Source organism: Rhinopithecus roxellana, chromosome 6 (genome assembly GCF_007565055.1).
Source record: "Rhinopithecus roxellana isolate Shanxi Qingling chromosome 6, ASM756505v1, whole genome shotgun sequence".
Taxonomy (NCBI): domain Eukaryota; kingdom Metazoa; phylum Chordata; class Mammalia; order Primates; family Cercopithecidae; genus Rhinopithecus; species Rhinopithecus roxellana.
Window position 1 is genome coordinate 49,601,634 of NC_044554.1, and position 25,512 is coordinate 49,627,145.

Below are 25,512 nucleotides of genomic sequence, written 5' to 3' on the forward strand. Positions count from 1 at the left end.
AAACAGGATGGAGGAGGGCAGCAGAGGGCAGCCCCCAGCTCTGGGAGGGGGATAATTTTAGAAGAGAATCCTCTGGCAGAGGTAAGCAGAAGGGAGCAGACTGTGAAATTCAACCTCATACCCTTATTCAAGGGCAAGGGGGTTGGGAGGCGGGGAGGACACGGAATCCAGTTCAGAGATACTGCTCTGTAATTCTCAAACATTATCACACTTCTGAAAAGCCTTCCTATCCTGAAAATGGGTATTTATCTTACTCCCACTATTTCCATAATTTCTTTGCCTGTCCTAGATTTTGTATCCCTCCCTTGAGGCTATCCCATGGTTGTTTTTCTTACAGTACAATCGACCAGTTTCAGTCCATTTTTCATGCCCTTTTGTCTCCAGTGTTCTGTACCAAATTCTGCTCTATTTGCCAAGGTGCTTCAGCTCACCTCAATCCCTTTCTGCTCTTCCTAGACAGCCACTCCCTTCTATCACTCAACAATGTTTCCAGCTCCCACAGCTGTTTCCTACCAAACAAAAAAGTTTTGTTTCTGGCTGGGTGTGGTGGCTCATACCTATAATCCTAGCACTTTGGGAGGCCAAAGCGAGCTGATCACTTGAGGACAGGAGTTAAAAGACCAGCCTGTCCGACATGGTGAAACCCCGTTATTAAAAAGAAAAAAAAGGTTTTGTTTCCTACTAAAACTTCTGTAGAAAGTACCTACAGAACATTCCATCTCTTGCCAAACTTCCATGGCCCATCTGCACCTGCACTTACCTCTCAGGCATATCCTTTAGATACAACGCACCCCCAAAATATCCCAACTTACACAAATCCATTGCTTTGATCTCTTCTATGCCACATTAGAATTCTCTTACAATCTATGCCCACTCTAGAAGACCTTAAATGCAACCAGGTAAGAAATGGAATTTTACTACCTTCATTCTCCCATTCTTTTATTCCAGCCCAATCTGTTATGGCAGCCTACATCTCATAGTCTAAATAACCAAGAACCAGCACTGGTTGCTAATGACTTCCATTTCATCTATGAGAAATCCCAGGACTAGGCCAACTGAGATGGACCCACACCTGCATATATTTACAGGACTATGGCAGCAAAATAAGAAGGGGTTTTCAGGTCTGGGTATACCTTGTGAGGTGGTGAGGAAGGCTGCAGTGTAAGGGGCTAAGGAAACAAAATCTGTGGACTTCAGAGGACTGAGTATCTACAGAAACAGATATTGAGCACACAACAGTAATAAATATGAGCATTTATTTGGCACCTGATGGCAATACAAAATCCTGGCAGTGGGAGTGGAAAGGTTATCTCACTCAAATACTTCCATCCTATGTCGACCCAAAGGCAGGACTTGGCAGCAAGGCTTCAAACCACCCAGCTCACAGAACAAATATTTATTGAGCACCTTGACTACTACAGGCCTAGCATTTTGCTAGGGACCATGGGAGATGTGAAGGAAGTTATCTCACACATGAAATGTCTTCAAGGAGCTAAAAATGCCAGCAGATAAAAGCAAAACACATGGAAAAACAAAGAACACGTAATAATCCGTGTATATTGTCAAAAGGAACATTTTATCAAAAGGTAGGATTGCAGCTAAGGTTGGCTTGCCCTCTTCCCTCTTTTATTCAACAAACATTTACTGAAGACCCACTATGTGCCAAGCACTTGGTACATGATGATGAATAAAACAAACAAGGTTTCTGCCCTCATTTACAGGCTGGTAGGGGAGACAGAAATGAACAACTAGAAGTAGCATACATATAAACTGCAAGAAGTGCAATGAGGGGAAAAGACAAGATGTGGTGACAGACACAGGAGTAGACTGCTCAGGGACTGAAGGGCCCGGGAACGGTCAAGACTTGAGGAATAAGGACACCACCTGAGTCAAGAGTGGTGGGGGCGGAGAGATGAGAAGGCCCAGGAAGAGGGCAGGAAAAAGCACAAAATTAGAAGCTGAGGAGGCCATTCGGGCTGGAGCTTAGCAAGAAATCACCATTTAATGAGGTTCAAGGGGAAGGCAAGAACCAGTTCTCATAAACGAAGGTGAGAAGTTTAAATTTTAAATGAGGTGTAATAGAAAGCAGAAGGGTTCTAAGCAGGGAGGTGACATAATCAGATTTATATTTAAACAACCAAAACCTGGCCAGGCGTGGTGGCTCACACCTGTAGTCCCAGCTATTTGAGAGGCTGAGGCGGGAGGATGGCTTGAGGCCAGGAGTTCGAGACCAGTCTGAGAAACATAGTGAGAACTTGCCTTAAAAAACAAAAAATACCAAATAACCAAAATAAAAATAAAAATAAAAATAAAAACTACTCTGTTATGTGGAGAATAGACTAGAGGAAGAAAGAAGTTTTTTTTTTAAAAAGGTCTTAAAGAACAGGGAAGTTTCAGATAAGCAGGGATAAAGGTTTCTAGATTGAAAAATGACACGTATAGCACTGAAATAAAGGCCACATAATATCAAAGGAGAGTTTAATACTGAAGCAGAAAGCAGGAACAAAGAACTACATTACATCTTTGAGTGTTTACGGGATCCAGTAAAGCAGGATTCTAGACAGATTTGGTGGCAGCAGTCAACAGGATGAAATGAAGGTAAAGAGGGGACAGATATGAAGCAGGGAGATAGCTAGCAAGTTTTTCTAGAAATCTAGATATGAAGTGCAGGTTGATTGAATGAAAGTGGGAATAGTAAGGGAGAGAGATGGACATTTCACGGGAAGGAAAGAGAGAGAGAGAGAAAGAGAAAGAGAGAGAGAGAGAGAGAGAGAGAGAGAGAGAGGAGAGAGAGAGGAGAGAGAGAGGTGGTTATAGAGTCTAGGGAAACACACCATTCTTCCTGGCCTTCTCTGATGCTCCCCACGAGGCTCATTTCAGTAACAAAGCTCAGAGAAACAACCAATGAAAGATCTTTGAGACTTCCATGGGCAAAGATCAGTAAGATACAGATGCAAGGCAACGTCGGCTGACAGGCTGCAGAGCCTTGAGCCCAAACGAGGCAAGAGTGTCCTTCCACTGGGGGACCCTGCAGTACTGAAGGGAACGCAGAAGCCGCTTCTGCACACTGCAGCAAGATGTGTCTCTAGTCACACTGCAGCAAGGTGGGTCTCTAGTCATGTTTGCCCCTTCAGAGCCAAAAGATAATGTCTACATTAAATCTGGACACCTTCCAAACTCTCACTCTAGGACAAAAAGGGTGGGGGATATGAATGAAATAAAAGATAGATGATCTCTCAGACATCTTAACTAATGTAATAAAAGCAATTACTAAAGTGCCCTCTACAAAAGCTGGAACTGAACACAAATATGGGGAAGTTATATGCCCTCTCCCCATAATGACACTGGGTTTACAACTTCACTTGTCAGGCTCTTCAACTGCAGCTGAAACATTCCTGGCAATAGGTCTGACCAAGGCTGGCTCTACAGGCAGAGGACTTCACAGAAGAGGAGCTGGCCTGGAGTCCCACACTCAAAGGCAGAGATGATGGGCACAGGAAACAAGTCTGGGAGATTCCCACATTCCTGAGGGGGCAGAACAGAAGCTGTGCATCCTGAAGATCAAAGGCTCTATCACACCTCCTGTGGTCCAGTGGCTTCCACTTGGCGTGGATGATGGGGAGGTGGCATCATGTGGGAGGGTGTCCTGGGAACAGGTAGAGGTGGCGGCACAGAGTGCTGCAGTATTCAGACATCTCCTTGCACCGGTGGAACTCTGTGCCAGGGGCATAGCCTTCCCGATCCTTGATAAGTGCATTCACCTGGAGGGGCAGAACCAACAGGCCCAAGTCTGAGAATCTCGAGCTTCATGAGAGCAGCACGATGGGAAGGGGAGACGGACTATGAAAGAGCATTCAAGGGAGAAGGAATGTAGAGCACTGTGGAGACGCACAGGGGTCACGGAGCCCGCCGGCTCACCTTAACCAGCATGTCCGCCACGTGCATATCGCAAGCCCGCTCAGAGAACACTTGAGCGAGGGCCTCGATGTACCAGGAACCGCGTTTGGTGTTCCGCATGGCGGCAGTCCCTGCAACCAAAAGGGCATTAATCACAGTGTGAATGCCCTCACACAGCTGGACTTCCCGAACTAGACTCGGCCATGGCATCTGCACCCTCCCCAGTCAGAGAACCCAGCATGAAGAATCCAAGTCTAGGAGGGTACACTCTTTTGAATTATTGGCATACTCTGGAGATACTGTAGGTCTGTTTCCAGACCAGCTTAAGAAAGTGAATATGGCAATAAAGCAAGTCATACAAGTTTTCAGGTCTCCCAGTGTGTATGGAAGTTATGGTTACTATCCTACAGTCTATTAAGTGTGCAACAATATTATGTCTAAAAAATGCATATGCTGTAATTAAAACATACTTTATTGCTGAAAAATGCTAACAGAGGCATGCCAATAGAAAAATGGTGCTGATTTTAGACGCTTGAAGGAGGATTGCCACAAACCTTCAACTTGTAAAAAGCAGCTGAGCATCCCAAATCCAAAAATCTGAAATGCTTCAAAATCTGAAACTTTCCAAGTGCCAACATGATGCTCAAAGAAGGTGCTCACTGGAGCATTTTAAATTTAGAATATTTGGATATGGGACACTCAACTAGTAAGTATAACGCAAATATTCCAAAATCCAAAAAAACAAAAAAATCCAAAATCTGGGACCAAAAAAATTCTGGCCCCAACATTTCAGATAAGGGATACTCAACCTGTATCTGCAAAGCATAATAAAGCAAAGTGCAATAAAATGAGGTTGGAACTCAAAGTACCTTTGAGGCAGGCATAGCCGCATATCATGTCTGAGCGCGTGGGCAGTCTCATCTTTGGCAGCTTTTCTTTACCGGCATCACTCTCCTCGCACCCCGGGGATCCTGCGTGGTTCTTTCCATCTTGTTGGTCAACCCCGTGATCAGTCTCATCTGTACCAAAGGCAGACAGAGTGGACAATGATGTTACTTCTTCTGTCTCTCTTGGGCCTGTCACAGGCAAGCCCACATTCCCTACAACATTGAAGGGGAAGAGCCATTTCCAGCTGTTGCCTCCAACCTATGGCTGATAAACTAAAAATAAATAAATAAATAATAAAAATTACTCTCCCAGCATGCATCTGTTACTCAGGGGATGTCTCATACACACTGGGCACCACGCTCAAGCACATGCACATCTGTGTGGTTGGAGCAGTTCCCGTTCTGTGTAAGACAGGGAAAATGCCAAACCAAATACTCCTTGTAAATGGAACTGAAAATCATCTAAGTCCACAACACACTTGTTCGATTAACAGTATGCCTGGGAGTCACAGTGCTTTTTATTGCAATACATAATAAAATATTGATATATTTAATTACATAAACAAGAAAAAACAAGGTAATAAATAACAAATACGGTTACCACATGTATGCTACATAAAAATCACAACCTCAAACTATCTATCAAAAAAATAATAAAACTAAGTATGATCAGTTGTTTCCAAGGTGGTTTTGATATCTTTGAAGCACTATTTGTTTGTTAATTTCATAAGATAAATTACAGCAAGCATCCAAGATTTAAGAAAAAAAAATTTTAATTTATTTTTAAAAACAACTTTTTAAATCTTTTTTTTTTTTTTAATAGAGATGGGGTCTTGCGACATTGACCAGACTTGTCTTGAACTCCTGGCCTCGAGTGATCCTTCTGCCTTGGCCTCCCAAAGTGTTGGGATTACAAGCATAAGCCACCACACCTGGCCTTATGAAAATTTTAAGAGGAAAAACTTAAAATGGGGAGAATTTGACTATGTTCTCCCAGAAAATTTAAAAAGATCATCCTTATTCAACTTCAGCAGTACTTTCTCAACATACCGAGCAGATCCTTGCTCTTGATACAGGCCTTATGTATCCCAAGACAGACTCTTATTTTTGATGATGATATTTTATTTTGGGTATGGGCAGGGGTGCTGTCAGTAGGAAAGACAGATAGGGAGGACTCTCAGGTCAACACATAAAAAGTAAGAGTATGCTCTATTACAGGACTTCCTGATCCATGCAACATGAAGGAGCCTAAGAAAGATGGGAAGCTTCAAGAATTGGGGGGAAAAGAACCAAAGCATAGATAATAATAAAAATTGTCAAGCAACTGCCATGTGTTGGGCACTGTCTTACTTTAAGGCCTAGGGATAAAGTGAAGAGAAAATTCCTGCCATCATAGAGCTTACACTCTAGTTTAGAAGCTGACTGGCGCAGGGGGGTGGAGCTTTTTATAGACATTAATTATATTAACCAAATACAGCAGGAAGACAGGTGAACTCAAATTTTCAAAAGAACAACTGGCTACTGGTCATTCCTTGAAGGATTTAATTTCAGAAAAGTTAGAGAGACAGAGCCAAAAATTCAGATTACTCCAGAAAAGAGCAATTACTCCTTATCCAGATCCAATAGGGTATTAAATCCCTGGATATAGGAGGAGAAAATGACCATTTAACTGTCATTTTGTTAGTAAAGACGCCTAAAGGAAACAGGCTAAGCTAAAGAGAAAGGAGAATTCCTCTCTCACCTTTATATCACAGATCCATCAATCAATAAATGCCACTGGTTCTTCTGTCACTATATCCTCATATTTGTTTTTTACGTAATACCTACAGTTTTCCAGGCAGATTAATTTTCATCCATTCATTCAACATTTATAAGTGCTACCATGCGTCAGGTAGTGCCCTGGGCCTGGGGATAGAGCAGGGAATGAAAAGTGAAGTTTGTGCCCCATAACCTTTTTCCTTAGTGCAGCCCCCTCCACGGCAACCTTCCTGGAAAAAAATTTCATCACATTATTTCTTACTTAAGCTTCCAACTGTTCCTTACTTTTACCGGCTGATGTCCAAAATCTGTTATGACTAAAGGTTTGAAATGAGGTGAACCTACTTTGTTATGACCAGCCACATCTCACATACTCATACAGATGCTGTTTTAAAATCAGATCCGAGCATTGGTTTGGGAGGAGGGGAAACACAACATGCCCTTTGAATCTCAGTGTGCTTATCATGTTGTATTGTTTCCTTCTCACGACAGACTCTAGATACTACTCTACAACTATGTAAATTAAATTACTCCGGGTACAAATGAAGCCGTATCCTATCCACAAAATCTCTTTAAACTACCCTCACTTAAAATGATCTACTCTTACTGCATACTTCTTTCTAAGTATGGTTTGTATCTTGCTAATTTCACGCTTGCTTACATGAGACCTGTGAACTAGTCTTAAGCTACTTCATGTATATTTACTTTATTTTCCTGAGTAACTGGTCTGCTCCTTAGAGAGGCCACACTTCCTTCTGCTTTTGTGGCATAACTGCTGTAGTCTGAGTCATGTTGCAGGATCTCAACAGACTATATTCTGCGGTAATATCAGATCAGGATGACAATAATATTAGCTATTTACATTTGGCCACATGAGAGATTAAAACAGTAATTATTTGAATGTTTGGACAAAGCGACCTTTGAAGCAAACTATAAGCCCTTTACAGCACTGATCGTGTTTTAAGAGTTATAGCTGGCATATTTTGTGGATGTGCTGTGAGCCAGGTACCGAGCTATGTAAGCCCTTAAATGCATAATCTCATTTAACCATCACAAGCACCTTATGAAGTATGTACAAAGACTATTTTCGTTTTATATTGAGCAAACTGAGATGGACGGATGCCATTTAACTTAACTTCACGTAACTAGTAAATGGTGAAGTCAGAATTTGACTCCAAAGTTAGGGCTCTTAATTACTATTATTTTCCTCCAGGATGAGAAGCATGCCTATGTGTCTTTTATCCTCGTCCTGCAGTCCTGGCTCTTAAAGGAGTAAAACAGACTGCATGAGAAAAGAAGGGCAGCAGCAGCTCATGGAAAAGGAAGAGTCAAAGGCCAACACGGATTCTGTTCTGCTATCCTGCATGACCCATGAATGGTAAGAAGAAAGGAGGCAAGAGCGGAAGTGTAGGTAAAAGGGAAGTACATGGAGCAAGTGAAAAGGAGAAAGAGTGAAAGAAAGGAGATAAAACAAGGACGGGGAAAAGACAGATCAGAAATCCATAACTGGAATGAGTAACCAAACAAAGGGCACCGGCATTAATAAAGCAGAGAAGAGTAAGAGTTCTCAGAAAGGAAAGCAAGGACACTGATAAAAGAGTCCTGAGAACAGGATATGGTGGTGCACGGAGAGCTGACCAGCCTGAGAGCCATGGGCTGCCCAAGTCCCAGCACACCCCATGCATTCGGAGACACTTACAGAGCAAGAGAGGCGGTGGCAGCAGTGAACAGAAGGAGGTGCCCAAGGGATCCAATAGCACCTGAGAGGAGCAAACAGGAAAGTGAGAGCTGGTGGGAGGCCGCCCAGGAGCCACCACCCAGGTGCTGGTCTGCCAGGGCACTCACCTCCACGGCAGGCCTGGATGAAGAACATTTTCGGTTTGTTCTGTAGGCTTGGGCAGTTGGCATTGTCAAAGAGTCGAAAAACCTCTTGTAGCTGCCAGAAAGAAATAAGGAAGAAGGGAGGTTAAGCATTGGGTGGGGCCTCCTGAAGTCCTACACATGCAACAGTCACCATCACTGGACAGACGGCAGGCAGGAGGTGAAGCAGCCTGGTTTCAACAGCTGGCTTCCACCATGGTATCCGCACCTGGAGCAGTTTCCCATCCACACCATAGATGGCGCCCTCCACACCATGCGAGAGGAGTGCTACGATGCAGGAGTCTGTAACTCGGTGTGCAGGTAACCGCGCAAAATTCTGGAGTTTCTCTTGCATTTCCTAAAAGAAAGGAGTGTTTAGTGTTGTGCACTAGAGTCAGCACCAATATAAGCATCAAACTTTGGTTTCTTTTTGAAACCTTAAGCTATTAGAAGATAAAATGCTTTCTGTGTATTCCTGTGGTCAATGATAAAAGAAGAGACTTTTTGAGAGACTGAAGAAAGCTATGGACTCACCAGAAAAACGCATGTGAGTTCTGACACAATATTCTGAATACAGATTCAGACCTACTGAGACAGGCAAAGAGCTCCTGGATTAAAACAAGTTACTGAAGAAGCTAATCATGAGTTGGTCAACTCTGATTAATGCCCTGTTCATAACCAGATCCTTCATTAGAGCAAGTGCCCTTGTATATAAACGGCATAAGGGTGACTCAAAGTGAGCTATGAATATGTAATATGCATATTCAGCTACAATAAACTGTTCTGTGACAGCATCATGATAGTAGAGAATAGCAATACTTGTAATGTTGTCTTCTGTCTAAGATTCTAAGTATTCGAGAGATAGTGATGATGTCTGTATAAAACGCTTTATTTCAGCAAGAGTGCGCTATAAAGAAGGATTCTATATAGGGCAGTAATTACATACACAGGCCCTAGGATCAGATTGATCTAGGTTTGAACCTTGGCTTCATGAGTCGGAACAACTTACTCAGATCCTTGAGACGCCAACTTTCACTTTATAAAAAAAAAAAGTTATGAGGACATTTTCTCTAAGTTTGTGAAGATTAAAATGAGATATTATGACAAAGGACTTGGCCTGGGCAACCTAGCAAGACTCCATTAAAAAAAAAAAAAATTAGCCAGGCATGGTGGTGCATGCTTGTAGTCCCAGCTACTCTAAAGGCTACGGTGGAGGGATCACTTGAGCCTAGGAAGTAGAGGCTGTGGTGAGCCATGATTGCACCACTGCACTGTAGCTTGGGTGACAGAAAGACACCCTGTCCCAAAAAAAAAAAACAACCAAAAAAACCCAAAAACCAATCGCTGTGTCTGGGACACACTGCAAAAAATCTGCCGTTATTACAATGTACACGTCTAATAAAGAGTATTTTTCTCAAAGAAATCTATTACTGGTCAATACTGTAGTCCAACTTAAGAACTCTCTGTTCCTGTTTATTTATTTATTTTTTTTAAAGACAGGATATCGCTATGTTGCCCGGGCTTGAGCATACTGGCTATTCACAGGTGCAAGATCACTACTGATCAGTACAGGAGTTTTCACCTGCTCCATTTCTGACCTGGGCTGGTACACCCCTCCTTGGGCAACCCGGTGGTCCCCCACTCCCAGGAGATCACCATATTGATGATGAACTTAGTTTGGACACCTGATCAGCATAGCACACTACAGCCTAGAACTCCTGGGCTCAAGGAATCTTCTTGCCTAAGCCTCTAGAGTAGCTGGGACCATAGGCATGTGCCACCATGCCTGGAGAATCTTATTTATCTTGCACTAAGTTGTGATACATGAAGACCACTACCTTAAGCATCTGGTCCATCCGTCAGAAAGTTATATTGTGTACCTAAAGAGCATAATAATCGGGCACACATTTTTAAACCTATGCCTAAACCTATGCCTCCCTCTATAATTCACGATGTCTGGGTCTTCTATCTGAGATGGGGCAGAGAGAAAACAAGTTCATTTTATTATAAACTTTAATAAAATGTAATGAAAATAAATAATCTGGGTGGAAGAATTAAAACACACATATTTAATCACACACACTGCCAAAATAAAAAGCACACTTCTATAACACACTGCAGTAGCTCTCAAAGTGTGGCCCCTAAAGCAGCAAGAGCAGCATCACCCAAGAACTTGTAAAAAACGTGAAATTAGGCCGGGCATGGTGGCTCACGCCTGTAATCCCAACACTTTGAGGAGGCCGAGTCGGGCGGATCACAAGGTCAGGAGTTTGAGACCAGCCTGGCCAATATGGTGAAACACCGTTTCTACTAGAAATACAAAAATTAGCCGGGTGTGGTGGCGGACGCTTGTAGTCCCAGCTACTCAGGAGGCTGAGGCAGGAGAATTGCTTGAACCTGGGAGGCGGAGGTTGTAGTGAGCCGCCGAGATCGGGCCACTGCACTCCAGCCTGGGAGACAAAGCGAGACTCCATCTCAAAAAAAAAAAAAAAAAAAAAAAAAAGCGAAATCTTGGGCCCCAGCAAAATGTGTTTTTGAACAAGTCCTCCAGGAGGTTCTGATATGTTAAAGTTTGAGAGCTACTAATTTATCTGTTCGGAATACTTCTGTTTGTAGATAATTGAGATGCAATTATATAAAATATTTGAAAGTCTGCAATATAACTAGAAATAGATTGGTGTTGTTGAAAAGTATGTGTATTTTCTAAGTAGAAGCCAACCATAATAATAGAAATCTTAAGGTAATGACAGATAATCAAAAAATTCTTCCAAGAAAATATAATTTCAAGAGAATACATAACTGTGATTGTTCCTCTGGAGCCGACGCTAATAGAATTTTAACTTTTTTTTTTTTTTTTTTGTGAGACAGAGTCTCGCTCTGTCGCCCAGGCTGGAGTGCAGTGGCCGGATCTCAGCTCACTGCAAGCTCCGCCCCCCGGGTTTACGCCATTCTCCTGCCTCAGCCTCCTAAGTAGCTGGGACCACAGGCGCCTGCCACCTCGCCCGGCTAGTTTTTTGTATTTTTTAGTAGAGACGGGGTTTCACCGTATTAGCCAGGATGGTCTCGATCTCCTGACCTCGTGATCCGCCCGTCTCGGCCTCCCAAAGTGCTGGGATTACAGGCTTGAGCCACCGCGCCCGGCAGAATTTTAACATTTAATACTTAAAGAAGTTAATTTTGCTCAAAGAAGAAAACAGAAATTATACACCTGGGCACCGAATCACGACCATTTTGCATTTAGTGAGATTAGGTCAGTAAATAGAAAACAATGTCCAACAACAGAATACACGCACTTTGTAACCAAACTTAGTAAGACTAAACCATTCAATAAATGGGGATTAGACATTTGGAGGAATTTTTCCACAAGTAGAATAGCTTAAAATAGGATCTGCAGATTTGTTTTTGATAAAATTACAGTACTTCTATAAATAGCAGAGTTCTTAACTCCTAAGTGTATTTTTGGCTAGGGGTTGGGGGACATGTGAAGAGAGTAACTTGTGAACCCTCTGAAATTATATGCTAAATTCTATGGGCAGCTGCATTTTCCAGGGATGACCCATAGCTTGTCCCTACATTTTCAAAGTGGTCTGTGACCCAAATGCAAGCTAAAAAAAAAAACAATACACATGGTAAAAGTAAATTTCCACTTTGAAGAGTACCTCGTTTCCTAACATAGGGTCAATCATAATTCTAGAACTAGTAACCTCATGAAGTAGATGCAATCAAAAGTTGGTAACAAAGAGAAAAGTGAAAAGATTAGGGCAGGGAGAATGCCCATGCTCATTGCAGCACTATTGGGGAAGAGGAGTCTCTAAGACTAATTCTACTATTTCCTGTTTTTAAATGGAATTCCTCTCTCAAGTAAAAAAGATTTGATAAGGAAAAGAAAAGAGCATCTTATTTTTTTTGGTTCTGTTTCTTTGCTTGCCAAATAGCTATATGATAAATGAGTTGAGTCTCTACAGAGATCCCACCAGGAAGAGTATTCTGTGCAGATGCCCAGTGCACCAAATTATGACACCCATTGCAACTACCTCGTTTATAACACACACACATATCTTGTCCACATACTGTTCTCCCTGCCTAGGGTGGCTTCACCACTCCTCTCTGCTTTAGTAACTTCTATCCTTCAAGGCCAGCTTAAGTCCTGCCTCCTCCATTTATCCTTCCGATCATATCTACCTAGGCATTTCTTCTTAGCTATGACAGAGGATATTTTCTCCAATCTTGTTTAGTCCTTAGGAATATAAGAGGACACATTTCCTTTTCTGCTGATGTCAAAACTCCCTCATCTGATCTTTAAAAAAATCTGTGGCAGCTCACATAGTCCCCCATCATAAGGTGCTCGAAGTTCAACTCTACTCAATTCCAGTTATAGAGCAATTTGACCAAAGAATTAGAATCCAATAGGTCACTTAATATGTATCAGCTTAGCATAAATGGAAATGGTATTTAGAAAGTGAGCTCATCAACTCACCAAATCTACTGACGGTCTCTGAAAAAACAGCAGTATATAGCTGACTTAGTGGCTCAGTATTGCACCTTTAACTATTAGACATCTAAGATCCTTTATCAGCTGCATACAAGCTGAAAAACCAAGACATAATAGATTTCTAGTAAAAGAAATGGCTAGACCAAAACCTCTAAGAAAACACACACAGCGCACATTTTGTTAAGTGACCTGTAGGAATTACGGATGGTATCCTGCCCTTTGTCTCTTTATGCCCAGCAGACTTCTCAGGAAAGCATATAAACTACCTGAATACTTGATGACTGAAGCAGCTGTTCCTGCCGTGGCTTTGAAGCAAGGGTGGATTTAACTACATTGCATGTGCTACAATGGGGAAGCTGGTAAAAATAGCATGCAAAGGACAACACGCAGGTACCTGTGGATGAAACCAGCCTTGCCAAAAATACAGTAAATACATAATTATTCTCACAGGAGGGCAGCTGAGAAAGAGAAATGAAGACTACAGACAATGCTGAATGGAAAACAAAGATCCTCTATCCCAACAGATCAAAGTGAATCTCCTAGAAATTTTAATTTCACCACTGACAACCTCAAAGCAAGTTTAAGAAAGTTCTATTATTCTGGAATGAAAATAAAGAGTGAATACGAATCTACAAATAGGCCGTTATTGATTGCAACATAGAAACCCTAAAGGTCACAAAGTCAGTTGTGCAGTACAGTAACTGAGGTTAATGAGGAACAGCCCATAATGAAAATGCTCACAATTTCTAGCAATCTGGTCCAAAAACAATTCACCCTATGATATAACTTGTGGTTATATAACTATTAAGAATACTTTCCCAGCCAGGCGCAGTGGCTCACACCTATAATCCCAGCACTTTGGGAGGCCGATGGGGGTGGATCACCTGAGGTCAGAAGTTCGAGACCAACCTGGCCAACATGGCAAAACCCTGTCTCTACTAAAAATACAACAATTAGCCGGGCATGGTGGTGCGCGCCTGCAGTTCCAGCTACACAGGAAGCTGAGGCAGGAGAATCGCTTGAACCTGGGAGGCGGAGGTTGCAGTGAGCCGAGATCATGCCATTGCACTCCAGACTGGGTGACAGAGCTACTCTGTCTTAAAAAAAAAAAAAAGTGAGAACCCAACTGTGGACTATTATTACTTTATGAAATCACAACCTGAGATGTCAACACTAAAATGGCTGGCTGAGGCCGGGCGCGGTGGCTCAAGCCTGTAATCCCAGCACTTTGGGAGGCCGAGACGGGCGGATCACGAGGTCAGGAGATCGAGACCATCCTGGCTAACACGGTGAAACCCCGTCTCTACTAAAAAACACAAAAAACTAGCCGGGCGAGGTGGTGGGCGCCTGTAGTCCCAGCTACTCGGAAGGCCTGAGGCAGGAGAATGGCATAAACCGGGAGGACGGAGCTTTGCAGTGAGCTGAAGAACCGGCCCCACTGCACTCCAGCCCCCGGGCAACAGAAGCGAGACTCCGTCTCAAAAAAAATAAAATAAAATAAAATGGCTGGCTGGCCGGCCCTAATTCTTTCTATTAGATTGCAAGGTGAGAGGCAGAACAGAGTGAATAAAACTGTAAGTAGAGTAGACCAACTTTTAAGACATATCCCAGCAGGCACAAGAGCAAAAGACATCTCTGGTCCCAAAGTGTTGTTCAGTCCTCTAATTTACACGTCAATTTTTCCTGCCTCAGGTACCTGTGCAGTCTGGTCACGCAGAACATGGACGTCATAGCCCAAAAGCTTGAAGAGGGTGACTAGAGTACTGTGGTCCACATCCCCTCCAGAGCGAAATTCCAGTTCTTTCTCTCCAGTGAAGTGCACATTGCTCAACACCAGTGCTAGGCCACGAGGCCGAGACTGCAACCTATAAGCCTGGGAAGGAGAGGCCAGTTAGAGGATGAGCATCTCGATGACAGAAGATTCCCCGGCTAGATTAGACATTTCAAGAAAACAAAAACATTGTAGTTTTCTTCTTAACCCCCAGCAGGTAAAAACAGACAAATGCTCACATAAGGCATTTAACCAGTAACAACTTTCTGACTAATAAGGCAGAAAGGAAATGTACATGCAAACTAAGTTCAGGTTCCCTGGAAGGGTGTCTAATTTCCCAACTCTCTTCCTCTTGTCATTATGCAAAAACTCACCAGCTGGAAGTGTGTTTGATAAAATTCAGGAGTGCAAGGCTTCACCTGAAGGCAGACAGGACCATCTTTATTGTCTAGGGAGTATTCCACAGTATCTGTGGTATAGACAGAAAACCAAAAAACTAGTATCTAACTTAACCACCAATCTTTTTTTTTTTTTTTTTTGGAGACGGAGTCTTGCTCTGTCGCCGGGGCTGGAGTGCAGTGGCCGGATCTCAGCTCACTGCAAGCTCTGCTCCCGGGTTCATGCCATTCTCCTGCCTCAGCCTCCCGAGTAGCTGGGACTACAGGCGCCCGCCACCTCGCCCGGCTAACCACCAATCTTAAAATGTCATTGTAACTTCAGACATCTCTTGGAACTAGGTTTTGATAAATATTGGTCTCACTCACTCCCCGAAACTGTAGGCTTCATGAGGGCAGAGACTCTTCGTTTTAGCTCACTAAAGGATTCTCTGCACATAGCTTGCATGTAGCAGATGCTCAACTGGCTGAATGACTAAATGGGCTAGTTGATAAAAGTCTTGTTCCAATCACTAGGCTGCTCCATCAGCAGGCTGGTGGCCCCAAATGTAGTCTTTTCTCTTTCAGCTTTATAAAGGCCAATTGAGCATGAACTTCCTGCCTATATACATGCTACTCAAAGGGCCAATTATCATAAAAACTGTTATCTCGGGTGGAAGAGAAATGGGACCACCTATTTATAATACCCTGCCTAGGCGGTGACTCACGCCTGTAATCCCAACACTTTGGGAGGCCGAGGCAGGCAGATCACGAGGTCAGGAAACGGTGAAACCCGTCTCTACTAAAAATACAAAAAATTAGCTGGGCATGGTGGCGTGCGCCTGTAATCCCAGCTACTCAGGAGGCTGAGGCAGGAGAATCGCTTGAACCCAGGAGGCAGAGTTTGCAGTGAGGTGAGATCGTGTCATTGCACTCCAGCCTGGGCGACAGAGCAAGACTCCATCATAAGAGGGGGAGGTGGAAAACAAAAACAACCTCCTGCCTAAACTGTCCTACTAGCCCCTTAACAAATTCACTGACAACTGTTCCCAGTATAAAATATGTCTCAGCTGGGTGTGGTAGCTTATGCCTATAATCCCAGCACTTTGGGAGGCCAAGACAGGAGGATCACTTGAGGCCAGGAGTTTGACACCAGCCTGAGTAACAAAGTGAGACTCCTTCTCTACAAAAAATTTAAAAGGGAGCTAGGTGTTGTGGCATGCACCTATAATCCCAGGTACTTGGGAGGTTGAGGCAGGAGGAGCCCTTCAACCTAGGAGTTCGAGGCTGCAGTGAGCTATGATGGTGCCACTGCATTCCAGCCTGGGTGACAGAACAAGACCCTATTTCTTAAAAAAAAAAAAAAAAAGGCTCATGTTAGGGCAAAGCCAGATACCAGACAAGAAAGGAAAAGTCAAACTGGGATCTGGGACACCCCCTCTCCTTTTTTTTTTTTTTGAGACTGACTCTCACTCTGTCGCCAAAGCTGGAGTGTGGTGGCATTGTGTTGGCTCACTGCAACTTCCGTCTCCTGGGTTCAAGCAATTCTCCTGCCTCAGCCTCCCGAGTAGCCGGGATTACAGGCACCCACCACCACGCCCAGCTAGTTTTTATATTTTTAGTAGAGACGGGGTTTCACCATGTTGGCCAGGCTGGTCTCAAACTCCTGACCTCAGGTGATCCACCTGCCTCAGTCTCCCAAAGTGCTGGAGTCGACTATAGGCGTGAGCCACCGCCCCCGCCTGGGACCCCTTTTAGTCCATCAATTCTCACCTGTCGACAGGCGGACCTTCTTGTGAAGTGGACAGGACTCACACACCGGGAAAGGGAGACTCAAGTCGTAGTCACAGCTCAACTGTAAGAAATCAAAACTCATGACAGACCTTAGGGAGATGGTCTGCTTCAAATGCAACAAAATCTAGTCTCCCTCACTCTGACTTATAAATTGCTTTCCAGTCAAACTTTCCTTCCCAACACCCCATATTACTAAAGCTTCATACCGGTGGGAGTACATGCTGAAGCCCGGAAAGGGTGGTGAGCAACATATCCTCCAGGTGGCCTTGCTTGGTCTCCCTCAGTGCTTCACAGAAGGCATCAAAAGCTTGGGGACCCCTCTTAGGCAGCAAGTTGAGGAGTTCCACGTTCTGGCTGAAACTGCCCACTTTGGCCTAAGACACAATAATAAAACATGAAATCGTATTTACTTCTCTACCTATAATTCTATTTCTCCACGTGAGTTTCCTAGTAGTGTCCTCACTCATCTCAATAATTCTTTTTACAGGAAAAGATATGTTTAGGTGAAGTCCTTCCTGTTATTCTTGAATTATATGTCATTTCTGTCAAATGCTCTATGGTAGAAGGGCACTTCCATTTCTTTAGAAAGGTACGACATCCAGCTGGGTGTGGTGGCTCACACCTGTAATTCCAGCACTTTGGGAAGCCGAAGCAGGTGGATCATGAGGTCAGGAGATTGACACCATCCTGGCTAACACAGTGAAACCCCATCTCTACTAAAAATACAAAAAATTAGCCAGGTGTGGTGGCACCCGCCTATAGTCCCAGCTACTTGGGATGCTGAGGCAGGAGAATCACTTGAACCTGGGAGGCAGAGGCTGCAGTGAGCCAAGATCGCGCCATTGCACTCCAGCCTGGGCGACAGAGACTCTGTCTCAAAAAAAAATAAAAAATAAAAAAAAAAAAGGAAGAAAGATACGACATCCTTTTAATATTTTCTCATGCTCTGTTCCCACCCCTATGATCAATTTATCTTCTCTCTTCTGCCTCCAGATACCTGGATGAGCTCTCTCATTTCCAAGGTGATGATGTCCTTCTCCAGAAGATGTTCTAACAGTTCACTCAACAACAGCTGTTTGGCTAGCACCACTCGGTTCTTTTTTAGAGTTTCCTGATGGTGAGGATGCATGCCACACACTCCCAATATCCTACAGATAAAAGGTAGAGGGAAAGGCTGTCAAGTACACAATTTGGCACAGAAGAGTGGAGTGGAAGAGGCATGAATAGGAAGAACAAAAAAGAGTAAGTCTTCTAATAACCAAGATTATGCATATTTATTGAATCTGGTTAAATCAAAGATGTACTAAGCAGTAACGTATTGATCATAAGAAAATAATGTCTAATTCCTTATGGTTTATGTTCAGCTGAGATCATCTGAGATGAATGGTCTGACTAGGGGAGGGAAATGTCTAGCTTAAGCAAAATAATACCCCCAAACATACTTATTTATGAGAAGAAATACTTCTCTGATAGACCAATTTTAATTAAGAGAACTATTTCAGAAAACATCTCACATTATTTAAGCTGGTGAAAGTGACAGAAGTTTATAATGATCTTGGATGAGGGCTAAAATAACGCTATGACAAAAACTCAAGCCAACGGCTTTAACAGAAAATAAATGAGGTTGACACTAACTCTTTCACTAATGATATAAACATATAATTACATGTTTTTTTAAAACTTTAAGTTCCAGTGACAAAATGGCACTAGAAATTATCAGAATCCCATTAAGATGTGGATAAGCAGAAAGTATGACAGAAAGTCATAGTGGGTAGGTACTTATCTATTTACTTTAAAAGAGACAGAGTCTCACTATGCCACCCAGGCTGGAGTGCAGTGGCTCTTCACAGGTATGATCCCATTACAGAGCAGCACAGGAGTTTTGACTCGCCCAGCTTTTGACCTGGGCTGGTTCACCCTTCCTTAGGCAACCTGGTGGACCCTGGCTCCCAGGACATCACCACACTGATGCTGAACTTAGTGTGGACACGTGACTGGTACAGCACACTACAGCCCAGAACTCCTGGACTCAAGTGATCCTCCTGCCTCAGCCTCCCAAGTAGTTGGGACTACAGGCATGTGCTGTCACCTCCAGCTAATTTTGCCACGGGCTTGCAAAGAGATCAGCTTCTGCTTATAAACTAAAATAATCCTATTGCCAATATATGTCATCTACATGCCTACTTTACATAAATCCAGAGTTCTCTAGCCTGCCAAGTCACATTTTCCAAATATGTGACAACAGGAAGGGTGGCACCTGATAGCAGTGAAGATATAGTAACTTCAGTTTATAACTTCAAAACCTACTCTAAAATGCATCCTGATTTCTAAGGTGTTAAAACAGGAAGGGAGGCCGGGCACGGTGGCTCATGCCTGTAATCCCAGCACTTTGGGAGGCTGAGGTGGATAGATCACCAGAGGTCAGGAGTTTGAGACCAGCCTGGCCAACATGGTGAAACCCTGTCTCTACTAAAAATACAAAAAATTAGCTGAGTGTAGTGGTGCATGCCTGTAGTCCTAGCTACTGGGGAGGCTGAGGCAGAAGAATCGCTTGAACCTGGGAGATGGAGGTTGCAGTGAGCTGAAATCATTCCACTGCACTCCAGCCTGTACGACAGAGCAAAGACTCCGTCTAAAAAAAAAAGGGGGGGGGAGGGAAAAAATGTGTATCTTAGAATCAGTGAAATACCACATATCTATGGAATGGATGCACTTGGCTTGGAGATGTTATTGGGTGAGAGATTTATAGTTAGAAGAGGGAAGAGCAGGGTCTTGGAGGAACTGAGAGACCTAAGATAGCAGGTGGGATCCTAAAGCAGACAAAGTGGGTTGGAAGCAGTCAACGAATCTGAGGTTTGGAAAAGTGAGCCTGAAACTCCATTTTTCCTTATTTTTACTGTAATATTTCCGTTACCCCAGACTTTCAGTAAACACCGGCTACAAGAAAAAAAGCTATACAAATAAAAAAATCCACTTAAGAATGAATCACTTTCGAATACATCAAAGCAGTAATAACGATCACATATAACACTGCAGCTGGGATACCAACCAATGGTGCAGCAGATTTCTTCCATTAGTTTACCAGTAGTATTCGCTCCTTAAATTGTTCTCTTCCTCTTTTTCCATGACAGCATCCGGGAGTCTTCTCTCTGCCTACCCAATTCCTGTTTTCTTTAGAGGGCCTTTGGCCTCCCCTTAATGTTGATATTCCATTAGGGACGCCCCTTCAAAGAGCCTTTCCCTAGACAATCTCACCCATACTTGCAACTTACTGACTTACAGTTCTTAACTCTCTCGAGTCCCAGACTTGAATTTTCAATCAACTCTTTAGTTTTAATCTGAAGCATCAAGCACTCTGCACACCCGCTCCTTCCTCTACTCCATAGTATGAGTCTTAAACGTGAACATTACAAAAGTTTCCAATCATTTAGAATTTCAGGACAGAACTGGAAGGGGAGGAGGGGTGAAGGGCACCACGGGAGTTCCTACGTCTTAATTCTGTGTCCTTCTGCAGGTTCCCTTTGCGAAGACCTTAATCTTCAGTCTCGAGCAGGAGGCATTACAATGTTCTCCTGGGTGATGCCTGCCATGAAATGAAAAGACCGGGGCAGAGGCATGGACACTTGGAACCACAGGAACCCCCCTGTTCTGCCAAAAGTACTCAATTTCCAAACCCTGTACTGACTTCTTCGAAAATCCGGTGATTGTATGCAAAGCCATGCAGATCATGATACAGTCGACACAAATCAAATGCACACCAGGCAGAGCACCGAGGTCTGCAGAAGGTCTCGGCGGTTTTTAAGGGGGCAGAGTATAGTCTTTTTATAGTCTCCCTCATAAGGGAGCCAGAGGAAACGATGAAGAATCTTCAAGAGAAGCCAAGAGCGGGCAGGACTGCAAAGAGCTCCCCTTATTTAGAACCCTCGTGGGTTGAACAAAGGGAGGCTAGGGCAGTCTTTTCCCACGAGGGACAAGGCCAAGAGGTCCGCCCGCGGGCCCCTGCGCAGTCAGGCTCGGAGCTGCTCGGCGGGGCCTCCCACCCTTGGCAGGAAGCGCGGACAAGGCTGCTTTCCGGGGCTCCGAGGGGAGGGGGCTGCAGGGCCGCACGCCTGGGGCCAACGTTCCCCTTCCCTGGACCCCCCTTAGTAGCCCTAAGACTGTTCCTTACTTACCTGCGTCCCCTGTCAGCGGCCATCAGCTCCTTGTGCTTGAAGGTAGACCAAGACCCTGTGCTCGGCGCCGCCATTTCCCGCTTTTCCCGGGCTCTGCACTGTGCACCGCCCACAGCCCAAACAAACCGGGGGCCGTCGCCTCGCCCACATCCCTCCCCCACACGCGGACACACATTGCGCCTGCGCCTGCGCCCCGCCGCGCCCCCACGCCAGGCCACCGCGTCCCCCCGCCCGGGGCGTGCGCAGGCGCAGAGCTCTAGCGGCGGCCGCGCGGGCCAATGGGGTGAAGTGGAGAGCTGGGCGGAAAGACAAAAGGAAGAGAAGGAGCGGGGCGGGGCAAAGGGCGGGGAAAGAGCGAGGGCGGGAGGGTGTGCGCCGTTAGGCCTGGGAATCCGATTGGTTATCGATTCCCGCGGAAATCACCCCGGTACCTCTCCCGCCCCCTGGCCGGCCTATGGCGATAACTTCACGGAGACTTGTGTGGCTGGAGTTTTGCTTTATTGAAGTTGAACGGTTGGGGCCAGGCTGCGGAGGAGACTGAGAGCGCGACAAGGTGCTGGGCAGATACCCGCGCGGGGAAGGAAGACTGGCTTAGGAGGGGGCGTCAGCTATGGTTTAGCAGCTTCCTGCGACCGAAACCTACATCACAGCCGCAGCACACAATTCCAGGAAACCTGGTGCTCAATATTGGGATCTCAGGAATCCGGACCGGCGGCTGGGGTGAAAGTCTAGCGGTCAGAGCGCAGGAGTGAGGAAGAAGCTATTAGAGACTCTTCGCAAGTGGCCCCAGGGCTTCATATGGATGATTCAAGAGGGAATCTCCTGGCCAGAAAAGCTCACATGTTTCACTCTTTCTGGCCTTCATACCCACCCTCCACCTAGGGCCACTGACTCCACTGTTTTCAAATACATTGGGGACCCTGCACTGGGGACTGCTCTCTAGCACCTGGGCAGGAGAGGCACAGACACTGCTACCCATGCGGAGCAGGGATCACCAGAGCGTTGACTGAGTTTGCTCGTCCAGGAGGCTGGGGACATGCGTGCCCATGCTCAGCCCACCCCCTCTGTAGACACAATTGGTCCCCCATTCTGTTTATAGGAAGTCTTCCACCCTGCACCAGCAGCTGTCCCTAGATAGGGATTGGGAGACATGCATGTGGCTTGGCTTCCTATTACCTTGTGTTGAAAACACAATAGGCTTTGGGATCAGGAGTTAGTGTTATTTACTAGCAGTGTGCCCTCGTGCACATTGTCAAACTCCTCTGAATCTTGGAATCCTCATTTTTCAATAATAACTCACAAAGCTGGCAAGCCTAAGGGATCTAACAGCTCGAACAGCACCTGGAACAGAAGCAATAGCCGCCACTCAGAGGTTACGTCTTCCTTCTCCACCTTCTCTGCATCACCTCCCTACCTCATCCTCAATTTAACGCTGGAAATATTGGATATGGGGTAGGTCACCAAATGTTGCCATAAAACTCAAATTATGCCACCCACATCTCAGCTGGGAAGGGCTTACCGTGGCCTTTCCTCAGGGTCCAAGTCCCCATTTATGATATTCAGCCAGAAACACTGTTTCTGACATAGTACGCACTGGAAAATGTTGGTCAAATGAATGAGGTCTGGTATGGACAGAAGAGAAATCTTGGGAGAGTCATTTAAGGGGGTGCCCAGTTGTCTTCACAAAAAACACTATCATCATCAGGTTGACCAAAGCAGACGTCATAGGCAGGGGGTGGAGTCAGAGGCTCTAATCTGGGGAGTGTCCCCAAGCTCTGCAGATCAGGAGCAGTGGACACAGCCCGTGGTCCCCGAAGCCGAAGGCTGATTGGAGCTCTTCCAGGGCTTCCTTCCTGGGCCATAGTCTCTGAGGCCATTCGCCTCTGTTCCAGTCCGGCTCTCCTGGACCCCTCTGGATGGCTAGGTTGTTCATCCTCAGGTGCTGGGGGTATCACAACAGTGCTGTAGGGGGGTGGTTGGTCCAACTCTTGGGGGCGGCACTGGGATTCCAGTCCCACCACGGCCTCTTCATAGGCTGGCACTTCAAAGGCTTCATTGTCCCTGAGGGAAGAGAAATAAGGCCATCGGTGGCTTCCATGAAAGAAGCCCTTTTTCCCTTTTTTTTTGGTCTGCTACGGGCAAAAGATCCTCTGTTGGCCTCTGACCCCTCCTCCCGCTGATGCCAGTGACAGAGAAAACCAGAGACTCTATGCCTCAGAGACTACAGAGAGAGAGGGAGGGAAGATGGGCCCAAGGTGTATTCCTCTCATGATGCCCACCCCTTAACTCACCGTGCATTGCCTGAGGGCCCTGGGCTCTCAGTCTGCATTGATTGGAGCTGCGACCGAAGCCCGCATTCCAGAAACCGGACCAGGAGATAGGCAAACAAGAAGAAGCCACCCAAAGTGAGAAAGAAATAAGCAACAGGGGTGATGTCCGTCTTTATGCACAGCAAAGCCAGCCCCAGTAGGAAGGAGGCGCAGCACAGGAGGAGAAGCAGCTTTTCCAGCCTCCCCAATAAGTGCATTGGCACCATGGTCCCTCCCCAGGCTCCTGCAAAAAGACACACAGCTATTGTGTCTAGCACTAGCAATTGGTGTCATGGCTGTGTCAGATACCCAAGTAACCATATGAGATTTCCTTGTTTGGTTTCTAGGTTCTTCAATCTCAAATCGAATAATCTGTGGAGGCCCTTCCAGCTCTCTAGGTCTTGGCGTGTGTGGAATAGCCAGGAAACCAGCCCAGGAGCCTTGACTCACAGCCATTCTGTAAGTTGACTGTGTCATGGCTCTGCCTTCTTTTCTTTATCCTTCCCTGTAGTCTCCCTTCCAGCTCTGTCCCTCACCACCTTCCAGGATCCGGTCCTGGGCACACCCTGCCTGGGGCTTCACTGCACACTGGCATCTCTGGAATGCAGGTGATGGGGCAGGCCCTGCCTTTCCTCTGTTATTGCTCCTGGATCTCCACCCCCAACCTCCCCAGCCAGAGGCCCTCAATCCAGCCCTGTTAGAGCAGAGGGGAGGGACCCCCACTTACCCTGTCTGACTCTGTCTTTTCCTTTCCTTCGGTGTCAGCCCATGCTCCAGGTGGAGGGAGAAAGTGCACACAGGCGCACCAAAGTCACTGGGACACGACTGCTTGAGAAACAATTGTACAGGCAAAGGCCCAGCACAGTGGCCAGAGGCCCTGATAACTGCTGTCCTCTTCTAGATAGACCCCACATCGGCCAGGGCCTTCCTCTACCCTCTGCTGATCCTAACTCGTTAAACTTAGTTTGCAAGTTTCCTGCCAGGAATTAGCCCAGTGCCTGGGAGGCGGTAGGCAGGGGAACCCTTTTTCCTTGTAACAGCAACAACCCGAGACAGCCCATACCCCAAAAACAGCCTGTCAGCCAGCACTCTGTGTAGCAAGGAATTGCAGATTCCCTCCTCACACCTCGGTCCCGGTCCCGGTCCCGGTCCCGGTCCCGGTCCGGTCCCGGTCCCATGACCCTCCCGACCCTCACACCCACACCTGTCTCAGGAGTTCGTGGCTCACCTGTCTCCACAGACTGCAGAAAGTAGATGGGGTGGGAGGTGGGGGGAAGGGCCAGAGCAGGTAGGTGGAGCTCACTGGCCCCACCCTCTTTTTCTGTTCCAATCCCTCTGTTCTGGCCCAGTCAGTCTCTGCTCCTTTTCTCCCTAAGGGTGACTTCCAACTGCTGCACCTTGATTTGTTCTGGTTTTTACTCTCTCCACCCATCCCTACTGTGCCCTAATGAGAGTGCACCCCTTACTCCCAATGATCTTTGTACTTAGGACCAGAGTTAGCATTAACCTTTCCCTCTCAGCGCATATTGTATGTTAATTACAGCCCTGGGCAGTTTGCCTTCTATTTGGTAATTTATCTTGTGCCTCTCTCCCAAGTGACTGGAAGCAGAGACCTCGGCTTATTTAATCTCTGTAGATAAGCACACAGTGCATTGCACACAGGAAGCAATGCTGTGGGCATGGAGTGGTGTGTCCTGCTTCCATTGCCCAAGTGCTATTTTTGTGGACTCCTCGTTTTCTGCAGATCTGTCAGAAGTGTTTGTGTGTATACTTCTTCACCCAGTTAACTCCTGAGTCTTCAAGATCCTCCTCCGAGGTGATGCTGCTTTGGAGCCTGCTCCAGTGTATCCACACTGTTCCTTCCTAAATCTGTTCCACCATTTACCTGGTTATGTAGCATTTTTCTGTTTACTGATTTTCCTTCCACTGTGAGTTTCTCAAGGTGCATGATTATTTTTAATCATCTCTGAATCCTGGAACTAACATGGTTCCTGACACGTGGTAGAGCACTAACTAGAAGGCTCCCCTCTCACCAGGCCTCACCACACCTGTGAAGATCCAGGAGCCATTCTTTTCAGTTGTGGGTCAGGCAGTTAAGTCCGAGTAGGGGAGGTGCTTGGAGGTAGAGGGTGGGTAGAATCATACTTTGTCCTTGAGCCAGAGGGTTAACAAGACTGGGTCCCGTTCCTTCAGAGGGT

The 25,512-nt window shown here is 45.6% G+C and overlaps 2 protein-coding genes across 6 annotated transcripts; both read right to left on the bottom strand.

Moving 5' to 3' along the window:
* Window positions 1–1,236: 1,236 nt before the first annotated feature.
* On the bottom strand, window positions 1,237–21,260 carry CASP2 (caspase 2). Of its 5 annotated transcripts, XM_030932071.1 has the most exons (12): window positions 21,006–21,113; window positions 20,323–20,416; window positions 17,831–17,981; window positions 17,040–17,207; window positions 16,813–16,894; window positions 15,040–15,134; window positions 14,591–14,767; window positions 8,632–8,760; window positions 8,388–8,478; window positions 4,767–4,916; window positions 3,919–4,028; window positions 1,237–3,761 (listed from the first exon to the last, which is right to left on the bottom strand). In XM_030932071.1, exons 3-12 carry the CDS (start codon window positions 17,960–17,962, stop codon window positions 3,630–3,632), a joined length of 1,266 nt encoding a protein of 421 aa, XP_030787931.1. In that variant the 5' UTR covers window positions 17,963–17,981; window positions 20,323–20,416; window positions 21,006–21,113; the 3' UTR covers window positions 1,237–3,629. The 5 variants fall into 5 exon arrangements, 4 of the variants coding, with proteins under 4 accessions (XP_030787931.1, XP_010377697.2, XP_010377698.2 ...); XM_010379395.2 differs by lacking the exon at window positions 20,323–20,416 and having other exon boundaries at window positions 21,006–21,260; XM_010379396.2 differs by lacking the exons at window positions 20,323–20,416; window positions 21,006–21,113 and adding an exon at window positions 19,883–20,308.
* A 224-nt stretch (window positions 21,261–21,484) lies between these two features.
* On the bottom strand, window positions 21,485–23,806 carry TMEM139 (transmembrane protein 139). The gene is made up of 2 exons (XM_030932074.1): window positions 23,297–23,806; window positions 21,485–23,066 (listed from the first exon to the last, which is right to left on the bottom strand). Exons 1-2 carry the CDS (start codon window positions 23,539–23,541, stop codon window positions 22,664–22,666), a joined length of 648 nt encoding a protein of 215 aa, XP_030787934.1. The 5' UTR covers window positions 23,542–23,806; the 3' UTR covers window positions 21,485–22,663.
* Window positions 23,807–25,512: the final 1,706 nt, after the last annotated feature.

What these genes read in the sequence shown, in the direction of transcription:
- CASP2 (XM_010379395.2), bottom strand. Translation starts at nt 21,079, where the DNA reads ATGGCGGCGCCGAGCACAGGGTCTTGGTCTACCTTCAAGCACAAGGAG. An exon ending in GCCGCTGACAGGGGACGCAG is followed by an intron (nt 17,982 to 21,005) that starts GTAAGTAAGGAA and finishes TTTTATCTGTAG; the next exon opens with GATATTGGGAGTGTGTGGCA. An exon ending in AAATGAGAGAGCTCATCCAG is followed by an intron (nt 17,208 to 17,830) that starts GTATCTGGAGGC and finishes ATTGTGTCTTAG; the next exon opens with GCCAAAGTGGGCAGTTTCAG.
- TMEM139 (XM_030932074.1), bottom strand. Translation starts at nt 23,541, where the DNA reads ATGGTGCCAATGCACTTATTGGGGAGGCTGGAAAAGCTGCTTCTCCTC. An exon ending in GGGCCCTCAGGCAATGCACG is followed by an intron (nt 23,067 to 23,296) that starts GTGAGTTAAGGG and finishes CTCTTCCCTCAG; the next exon opens with GGACAATGAAGCCTTTGAAG.